Genomic DNA, 11,243 nt, shown 5'->3' on the forward strand with positions numbered 1-11,243 from the left:
CCCTCCCTCCCTCTCTGGGCATAATTAGCTATGGGGCTGTAATTTTATTTTGTACCCTGGTTGAACTTTTGGGTAATGTCTAATTGGTAATTCAAACCTAACACATTGGCCTTTTTCTGAATCTGATCAAGACAGTTTGGGAAATCCTAAAGATAGTGTTTCTTACAATGTGAAAATATCAGAATAGGCCATCTTGCTCTGAAAGTGGAATGTTGCTGGCCAAATGTAAATCAGATTTATTATAAAATTTCCTTTGGCTGGGGCCCTAAGTTTTACTGTCAGGCAAAGCTTAGTCCAAATTGTGTGATGGATCTCCATCATTCAGCAATGAGGATTCAGTAGTTTCATCAACTGGATTACCTGCTCCTAAATTAACATGTAATTGGCTGAGCAGACATATATTCCCATAACATAATTCTCAGGTAGAATCAATGCAACACATTGTGTGATAAGGTTGTACCTTTTTGAATTACAAGTACAATCCACATATCTGACTATAGAAAACAAATTTACTCAAGACACCATGCAGTAGGATCCAATCTGACACTACATTTTCTAAAATATCTTTTCTTAATTTAAGACGGTTGTGATATTAGGGAAATTTGGTTGCAGTGTCTTGCTGCATTTGGCTCAATGTAAACTTCGTTCTGTAGTTTCAGATCATCCATTAAAAGACTGTGATGAAAGATGTTTGTGACAATTTCATTTGCATATCAGGAACTATATCATTCAATATAGCCTACTGAGTGGTTTATGAAAGTTTTGGCTGCTATTGTTAGCAAGTCATGCAACAACTGAATTATTTTGTGTTTTCTAAACCTAATGTGCCTAATGGTAAAAGTGTTTGGTGTTTAATGTTTGTAATAATAATGTCTATTATTTTGTGTAAATACATTAATTTCAAATTTAAAACCTGTAAAATTGTTTAAAAACACAACTTTTAATTACTTTTGAATTTGGAATGAGTTTTATTTTTTATCCTTTATTTAACCAATATTTTCATTTTGACAGTGAATATATATTACTACAAATTGTTATTTGCATATAGTCAAAATACTTCAGTTGAGTGTTAGAAGTGATCTAAAGGTTCCTGGATTCTCGAAATTTCTTTTGTTTGACCTATTTAGAGAGGGTAATATAAAAGGAGTTACATACATAGATACATAATAATCATAATAATGAGAATATTAGTCTTGAATAAAGCAGGGTGAAGAAGAATTTGATATTGGGCTTTGATTGGCAATGTGTATTACATTTTTCTCCCTTCTATGTCATTTCTGACAACTTATTTCTCACTTTTCTTGAAAACGTTTCTAAATTCATCACTGATTGCACAGAAGGCTGCTTACAGCCAGTGAAACATAGCATTTTGCAATAAAATAAACATTACTAAATCATAATCCAATAGATACTTTTATGAGTTTGTTACTTTTCGAAAATAACCAACTTTGATTTTTCTTTTATTCAGTTTCTACTTCACTAAATATCATACTATTTTTGCATGTTCTTTCCTTCACATCTTTTACTTGTTCAAAAATCTTAATCAAATTCTAATGTATCTAAATTTCTTTGTTACAGTTGATTTTGAAAGAAAGAAGTTTTATTTTACTGGCTTGTTTTTTATGGATTGCTGTTGTGCTTGGTTAATATTTTATCTGGTATAATTGAATAGTGACTTACATCTTTATGTAAAAAGATACACAGAGATCAGTCTAAATGAGATTAATTTTTTTTAATCCCATTGCCAATTTATCAACTGTCATACAATATGGTGAGCTTCTGCAGTTTCCATCTGTAGTAGGCACATGGCCAAGGTGCTATCCCTGTGGTTACAAAGCAAACTTTTTAACCAACAGCTATATCAGTACCTATATTAGTCACTGAAATTATAGTTTTGTTCCCCTCAATTGGTTAAACAATTTCTGTTTTCTGTTGTCTTATTAGTAAATATAATCTTTCAGTTTTCCCTATCTATTAGTGTCTGTATCATTGCTCCAGAACTTCAAGAGTTTTTAAGAGCTGGCATCTTTGAGAAGGACCGAGCAAGCAATGCTGAGAGAAATGTGTGGGGTAAAGCTGTTTGATAAGAGGAGGACTGGGGACTTGCTGGGGTTGGAGGAATCAGTGAAACGGCTGGCCAGGGCAAATGGAGTGCAGCGGTATGAGCATGGGATGAGGAGCATGTTCTGTGGAGGGTGCTTGCGTTTGAGGTAAATGAACCACGAAAGCGAGGTAGACCGAGGAAAAAGTGGAAGGGGATAGGTGGAGGAAGAGATTGGGAGGGTTGGCTTGAGAACAGAGGATGCCCAAAACCGGGCGGGATGGTGTGAGGGCGGTTGCTATGGCATTGAGGTAGATCCGGCCACCCCCGTTAATGGGGACAAAACCCGGATTCAAAATACTGGATGATGATGTTTATGGAAACTCCTGTAACAAGACGGGACATTACTGCCATCTAAGAAGTAGCTACACTTGATATATAGAAAAGGTGTTGGTAGGAAATGCATATGGTATACCCAATGTAAACTGGGTACTCGAAAAGTGTAATGGGATTATAAGGTAGGCTGGCAGAGAAGGAAGATTTCATGTGATGAGCGGCAGAGCTTTGGAGTTGGAACTCAGCAAAATGTATGAACTCATGCTAAATATAAATCATGATATAATTTATTAATTATCAATTTCACAAACATTAATGTGGCCTGTTTACAACATTGAAAACGGCGAAATTTGATTTAAGGCCTTCTGTGAAGGATCTGATTGAATTAATTCCGTTTTTTAAAATGTTAGTCAATTGAGAATTTGTATTTTTGGTTTAATTCTTACTCTATAGATACAAGGTTTCTTCAGTAAATTTTGCAAAGATAATCTTTCATGTTGTTGCATTCACCTAAAATTTACATTCAAAATGTTTTAATCTTGAAAAGAAGGATCATGTGTCAAATTAGATTTTTTATTTTTAAAATAGTCATTTGTTAATCACTGTAGGTGTTCTGTCTTTTAGTTTTAACTTATTCACTAGTTTGAAAGTCTAAATACAAGTGTTGCAGAGTTTTCTCCTGTGGTTTCTATTATAGCTTTTGCTAAAACAGCCTCTTTTAATTTGTAAGTTTTCAGACACTTGTTTGTGACTTTAATGTTGGAGTAGGAAAATTGAGTTTATTTTTCCCTAGTACTTGACTGGTACTTTCTTGATACTGAGAGGATGAAAGGCAAAGTTGAAGCAAATACTGCAAGGCATTCTGTCTAACACTTTGACTATGCCCACTCAGGGCCTTTGTAACTTCTTTAATAATATTCAAAATATATAAAAAAAACAATAACAGGGATATAGCCTTTAAACCCAAACTTTAGTGTGTTATTAATTATAAATAGCCTCTTGATTAACATTGTGCATATATGTTCTGTGTTTTGAATCAATATGAGAAATATACAATTAGTGTAATTACAAATAAATGAGTAGGATTTAACATAAATTAAGGAACATTCCGTGTACCTACTCCACAGCCCTGCTTATCAGAATATCAATGAAATATTCTGAAAACTCCATAAAGGTTGATAGCTTTTATTACTAAGAATATGGTGGAAAAAGTTTTAGAGAGCTATTTCCTCTTCTGATAACAAAGAGATTCTCAGATCAACTAGAGAACTTCTACATTAAGTGCGACCGACCTTTTTCAAGAAGCAGGCTGCATGAGACATGGCTCATCATCAGGCGGGGTGCACAACTAAAAATATTATTGAAGGTAATTTTTCATTGGGCATACCATTCAGAATGTCCTGTGGACCACAGGATGCCTATGACTGCTCCACATGGTCACTTAGCCTGTTAAAAATAGCGACCAAATCTCCCTCAGTAAAACTCACATTAGATAATGTTAGTAAAACATATCTAATGTTTTAGTAAAACTCACATTAGATAATGTTAGTGAAACATATCTGATGTTTTAGTAAAACTCACATTAGATAATGTTGTAAAACTTAGTAAAACTCACATTAGATAATGTTATCCTGAATTGTCTGGTCGCACCAATATTCTCTCTCTAGGTGAAGGGCACATTTTATGATGGTGTATAAAATGCAATGTTACCTGTTAACAAGGATATTGGAGGGGAAGGTTGTGTGAAAGTTGGAAAGAAATGAGGTGGCCTGCTCCGTTGGCAGTATAGGACATGAATGAGGAAGCATAAATAAGTTGAAAGAAAACCTAGCAAAAGAGGAAGACTATTGGTATGGATATGTGAACTGGAGGTTAACAGGTAAAGAAGTACCCAGCAATCTAAGTGGAATAATCATGCAGAAGAGGAAAATATGGGAAGAAGTGGTAAAAGGTGATCTTGTGAGGCTGAAGATGACAAAAGGATCACAGCAAATGGCATAAAGCTGTACTGGAGAAGTGTCATCCTGGAAATGTGTTGTCATGGAGCAGAAATGGACCACATCAATTAACAAATGCAGGTCTCATTTTGCTGAAGTGAACATACATTTCTCCCAATGTAATGGTCTGGTTAGATTCTAGAAAGTTGTAATGGACAACACAAATAGCAGACCACCAAACAGTCACTGTAATGTTCTACTGATGCAACTTTACTTTTGGAAAATGTTTGAGTGCTTCATCATGATCAAGCCATTGACCTAATCGCTTACGATTGTTTTAAGGATCCACTTTTCATCACGAGTCGCTATTCAATCAATAAATGGATCATTAGTTTTGCAGAGAGAACATTGAACATACTTCAAAACGCCAAAGTCTTTGATTTGCATTGAGGTCATGCAGGACCCATTTCTTGAGTTTTTTCACGTGGCTAATTTTCTTCAGGTGATCTGATACTGTTGAAACATTGACACCAAGCATAGACATTTCTCTGACACTTTGTCATAGGTTTTCTACAACTATTGTTTTCAAATGCTGATCATCAAAGGTGGATGGACTTCCTCAACCTCCTTGATCTTCAAGGCTTTCATCCCCACTATGGAATCTTTCAAATTATTGTCGTACCGTCCAATCACTAGTGGACCCTTCACCCCATGCTCTGCTGATAGTGGTGGCTGTTTGAGAAGCATTATGTCCAAGCTTAAATTCATGCAAAGAAAGTAAATGCATTTCTTCATTTTTCATGTTTGAAATTAAGGATTTCTATGCTTCAAAATTATTTTCTGAAAGAAATCAAATGAAAATTTATTAAAGAGTATACATCAATTATTAAGCATGTAAAATTTCATCCAAAACACTACAAAAATAACATCTTACATCAAATTTGAAAAAATGTTTTCATAAAATTATATACACATCAATATTAATATAGAAGGTTGTAAAGCTTCCCATTCTAAATGATGCTGTCTTGTAGAATGCATATTTGTAAGTTGTTGCAGTTGACCATCCACTTTCTCTCTGGTGGTAAGCATTGTTTCTTTCCCAAAAGCTCATTTTTGCATTATGAAATCTCAAAATTGGAGGTGTTCACATTGCTTTTGTTTCTCTCATGGTTTCTTTTATAGGGTTTCAAATTTTGGCTCAGTGCCAGCAGTTTTTGAGAGGATGGGGAAGTTGATAACATCACCCCACTACTTAATGATGAAAGATAGAGTTGACCTCAATTGAATATGATCAAAATGTTTAGTGGCATTTTATCCGTCTTTACATTCTGAATCAGTGTGCTATTGATTCTATCAGCTCACCAATTGTAATAGCTTATTTGATTGATTCAATCCATGTGATTCATGTACAGGGTGCAAACAATTTTTGTTTACATGAAGACTGTCTCAGGCAAAAAAATAAGTGTTTTTATTTTTTTGAGATATATTCATCAAATTTGAGTCAGTTTGTCTTCATGACGTGTTCTATCAGTCTCACACAGTGAGCCCTGCCTTTGACCTCAGTGACAGCCTCTAGGCAACCCTGGAATTGGCAACAGGTTTCCATAACTATCTCCCATTTTAGGTCCTGGTAATCCTGGCCCTCAGCTTGTCCTTCATGTTGCAGCTAGATTTGTTGATCTCTCATTCCACCTTGCCCCACACCAAGAATTCGAGGGGGTTACAGGCAGGTGAATTGAGAAGCTAAATGGCAGGAGCTGTGTGATCAAAAAAATTCTCCAACAGCCATGCCTGAATCTTCCAGCTGGTGTGGCAGGGTGTAGTCTTGCTGCTTCACATACAGCTGTCCAGTCAATCCAGGGCTTCACTGCCTTGCTCAAAACACATGTAGCCATTGGAAGTGGAGTGGCATGATGACACCAAAGACCATGATTATCACTAGAAATTTTATCTGTATGACTCAGGCGACATCCTTGGGTGAGACATCAAACTGCCTGTTCTGAGAGTTGATTTCTGATCTTGGCAGAAATTCTTGTTGGAGAAGACCAATTGCATATCTGGCTCCAGCAGATGTTTTAACCTGTTGATCAGCTTCTTGGTGTGTTTAAGTTGTCAGAAATTGTCCCTTCCTCATCTTGTATGTAAAGTAACAAATGTTCCCATGCACCACCAGCCTGATGAGCTTTTCATCCCCATCTTTCTCCTTTACAATGGTACTCATCAACTTGCTGGGATCATTGTTGATTATCTAAATTTCATCAAATTCTGGCATTCTGATGGCATCAGGTTGTTAATCATGGGTTTTTGTCTCCTAGTTGAATCCTGAATCTTGTAGCTTCCTTCTGACCTTTTCCACCATCCTTCTGCTGACATGGAGGAAATATGAGATCTTGTTTGTCCTTTCAGTTCGGATTCTGAAGACTTCATGCCTCTTCCACAAATCGTTAGGGTTCAAAATTTTTGATAGTCAATTATTCTGCAGAAAAATAAGCAAAAAAGACCGACAGCAAAAGTAAAAAAAAATGCATAAAATTAGCAGTTGAAATTTACAAACAAATATCATCCACGCCTTATAATTAAGGTTTACAAACTCTTTGCAATTTTCATCCAAATGTAATCTCATGGGAGTCTTTATTTGCTATCATTACATATGTTGCAAGTTTGACCTAACTGAAATATTGATCAAAAAGAAAAGTACAGCAAGGGTCCCAACGTTGACATCATCATTTTAATGTCCACTTTTCCGTACTTGCATGAGTTAAACAGAATTCATTGCAGATTTTCTGCTGCCAGGTGCCCAACCCTTCAAATTTGGAGTTGCTACAACTAATTGTTTCAAGTACAAAAAAAAGTTATAGAAAAAAAATACATTGTAGAAAAAATTTTTTTTAGAAAATTGAGAATTAGTTTCATCTCATATCATATATGGTACATCATGTTTAATCTGCACTTTTTAAAGTACTAACTAAAATAATCTCGGGGCAAATAAAATTTTTCTAATTAAATAAATACCACCAAACCCTATTTTTGATACCTTGAGATTTACCATTCCAAAAAAGAATTATGTACATTTGGATCTTTTGGAAGAAGGCACTTTCTTTCTGCAAGGGAAAGTTTGACATTTGTTTCATCAATATATATAACTTTGTCTTCATCAGAAAATTTCATCACAAACTCGGCATAATCTTTCTTCAAAAGTTTTCCTAGGTTGTTGGCAGTCTCTGGCTGTAGATGAACTTTTCCAGTGAAATCATCCTTCTATTATATTTTGAATGTAAGCATTTGCAAAGATATTTCTAGTGATAATTGTGGGCATTCATTTAACCACTGAAATGACTCAATATGTTCATTTCTTTTTGTCAGTGTTACTGACACCTACCTTCACAGTGCAATGTGATGCACACTACCTAATTATATGCTATATTCTTAACATTATGTATTGTAATATTGGATTCCTTAACAGCGCATACAGTGAGGAAAGCAGGCTTCTTACCCACCAGCATTCTCTTAATACATTGTGAAATACTAGTACTTGTAGCTTAAAACAAGTTGTCATTGCTTTGGGACTTTCATTATCCATTAGTAAATGCTGCATTGTAGGTCAAATGATGAAATTAATATGAATTTTAAAAGAATCAGCAGGAGTTCAAACAATTCAGAACATTAGACATGTACTTTGTTTTATCTAAATATCTAAGTTGCTTCAAAATTATCTTAGTTTGTATTTGAAGATATGTATACACATTATTACACTGACAAATTTTTGTCAATATTCTCACTCAAGTATGAATTAATAATTACAGGTGCAAGCAAGTAGACTGAAAAGTTTCAGGTGTGATTATGAAAGGGTTAAATAAAAATGAGAAATACAAAAGGATATTATAGGATTATGCCCCAGGAACCAAATTCAGTGTAACAAAAGAGACACTTGAGCCTGGAATAGTTATTTACTTGATATAAAATACAAATACTTTTAAAAATATTGCTTTTGTCTGTTGCAATCTAGCTATTGACTCCTCTCGCAGTTTTTGTCAAACTGTGTGCCTTAGCTCTACACCAAACTGTTACCCCCCAACCATACTACCTGCCTGAGACGACTTTTATTTCAATGATACAAATATCCAGTTTTAAAGTGATTTAAATTACAACTTTACATAGAAATCTGTTAATTTCTGTTCCAAAATATATATATATATATATATATATATATATATATTTTCTTTTACTAATTTATTTTTGTTATTTTCAAAATTACGTAATCAAACGCAGTGTGTTTCAACAGAACAAGGGTAAAAAAAGGGTTAATGAGTATGATCTTTCCTTTTATATTTGAAACCTTTAGTCCTGATGTAACTTATATAAATTTCTAAAGTGTTAGATCAAAATGCATGATAATCAGTGAATTTCAATTTCAGCTTGACTCAGAAAGATATAGCCATGATGATGTTTCACAAGTTAAGTTGTGAAACATCTTCATGGCTACAAGTATATTAGAGGAATGGGTCTTTGCCTAATCCTTTCACTTGTAAAAATGTGGTTTTGTGTTAATGTAGGAAACTATGGTTGTTACAGTTGAAATATTCTTTTGCCTTTTAAGCTTTCAGGATTTATGCACCACTTGTTTTGTGAAACCTATTCCCATTTAAAAGATTGATTGACCTTGATGCTTTTATATTACAGGACAATCCTCCCTATAATAAAGGAGCATTTAAAATACTGATAGAGTTCCCAGCTGAATATCCTTTCAAGCCACCACGAATTACGTTCAAAACCAAGATTTATCATCCCAATGTTGATGAGAAAGGACAGGTATGCCTGCCAATTATCAGTGCAGAGAATTGGAAACCAGCTTCAAAAATGGACCAAGGTAACCTTTTAACAAATTCTAAGCTTTATTGGGAACTGTAGTGTAGTCATTTGACAGTTTATATATTTTATACATATAAATTCTCTAATAAAGATTTAATGGGTGACCACAACAGAAATCAGTCTTCCATAGTATTAGTTGTAAAATCCTTTATTACAAGATACAAATAAACTTTCACTTAATCTGTGCCAAAGAGACATTGTTGTGCTTTGATGGTTGAATGAGTTAAAATAATGTGGATTTAACTTTATGCTGGCATTAAAAAACTAAATAAAATCTGGGGAAATTTACCCTGAAGGTAGATTTATCTACTATAATAATAATACTCGTGTTTTTCTCCATCACAGCATATGAATAAGGAAGGAAGGGGTGATGGCGAACCGGTAGTGGGAGCATTTCAACTCTGTGTCTGTGTGTAAGTAATGGAAGTGGGATGGTGAACATTCAACACTGAAAAGAGTATATGTGTGTGCGTGTACAAGTATGTGAATGTATGTGTGAACCAACATTCTTTCAGTAACAAATGGTGATCAATGTCACATATCAAAAGACAACTAGATAACATTGAGAAGTGTCTTAATTTGATTTACCATCCATATTTATAGATAAAATGCTACAATTAGCTGTCATGTTTGAAGGCATGGGGCCTGCTAGTTAGTTAATGCTGAGCTCATACACAGAATGTGCTTTTGCTTCCAGGGTTTTGTTTTTTTTAATCCTATCAACTCTGTGCATTGCCTTCTTGGGGACATAGACTACTGGTCTGAGGATGCTCAATGACATAAATGTTAAGCCTTGTACGTGGTAGGCCTTTTCTGCAAAATAATTTTATAAAAGTATTGAATGTATTTCAATTCAGTTATCATATAAATATAATTGAGATACTTTTGTGTGAATGGAAATATATTTACTGATGGTTTTCTTTTATTGATTTTAATGTTTATTAGCCTTTTAAATCTTTTCATGCTGAAATTAATCAAACTTCATAATGGGCTGCTGGACCTTATTTTGCATAATTATTGAATTATTTTCCCCAAAATTCTCATTCTGTAGATAATATTGACTTTTAGATTTAGCATGTCTCTGCTCCCCAAATAAGCCACTAAAAGATTTAGCTGTAATAGTGTTACGCACTTCAGTTATTTGGTTCAAAGGTAGCCCCTTGATCAGATGTTCCACACCATCTTTCTTTATATAGTGTGTCTGGGGGTATTTTATTCAATGTATCTTTCCGTTTTTTTTTTTTAAACTAGTGTTGTTTTGGTTGCTGCTTTATTGGATCAGCAGCTGTAGGATCCCTTGTTGATTTATGTTCCCCCAATACTATTGGACTGATGAATACCAGTTTGAGTATTCCTTTCACTTAATATTGATTAGTTAACTGAAATAAATGGACACCAACATGGCAATGACAAGTTGGAGTCTGGATTTAGATATATAATCTTATGCTTTCTTTTTTTCTCTTGTAGTTATAGACGCATTGTTGGCATTGGTTAATGATCCAGAGCCAGAGCACCCTCTAAGAGCTGATTTAGCAGAAGAATTTACTAAAGATAAGAAAAAGTTCTTGAAGAATGCTGAAGAACATACTAAGAAATATGGAGAAAAGAGACCAAGTGACTAACAAGCACTTTCTATTGTATGTGTATCTTTTTCAGACACTAATTACAACGCCATCTTGGATGTCTCCATGAGCGTGACTTTCTTCTTTGCTTTCAGTGGACTATGTTCACAGGAGCATTGTTTACAAATACACACGCATGCACACACTTACATAAACATGCTTACATTCAAAAATATAGACATGTTTACCTCTTTTGACTGTTATAGTGATAATCAATTTTAATAAAACTTAAAATAAAATCATAAACTAGTCTTGCAAATAGAACATTCATGCTTTTTCCAAATTCTGTCTTTAGAAGCTTTTATTCTGTCTGAGGTTGTGAGGCAGCCCTTCTGTAAATGTGAAATATTCCACAGCTATATTTGCAATAGCTTGATTCTTTTATCTAACTTTGGAAAACTCATGAAACTAATGAAATAAATGCCAGATTCAGATTAA

The 11,243-nt window shown here is 34.3% G+C and overlaps 1 protein-coding gene across 1 annotated transcript in view; it reads left to right on the top strand.

Moving 5' to 3' along the window:
- Positions 1 to 11,243, top strand: part of LOC106875018 (ubiquitin-conjugating enzyme E2 L3) — a 38,009-nt gene extending 26,766 nt beyond the window's left edge. Inside the window, exons 3-4 of the mRNA XM_014922970.2 lie at positions 8,995 to 9,181; positions 10,651 to 11,243. Of these exons, the coding sequence (XP_014778456.1) occupies positions 8,995 to 9,181; positions 10,651 to 10,805 (342 nt within the window). The 3' untranslated portion in view covers positions 10,806 to 11,243. The remainder of the gene's footprint in view (positions 1 to 8,994; positions 9,182 to 10,650) is intronic.

Source organism: Octopus bimaculoides, chromosome 1, assembly GCF_001194135.2.
Source record: "Octopus bimaculoides isolate UCB-OBI-ISO-001 chromosome 1, ASM119413v2, whole genome shotgun sequence".
NCBI lineage: Eukaryota > Metazoa > Mollusca > Cephalopoda > Octopoda > Octopodidae > Octopus > Octopus bimaculoides.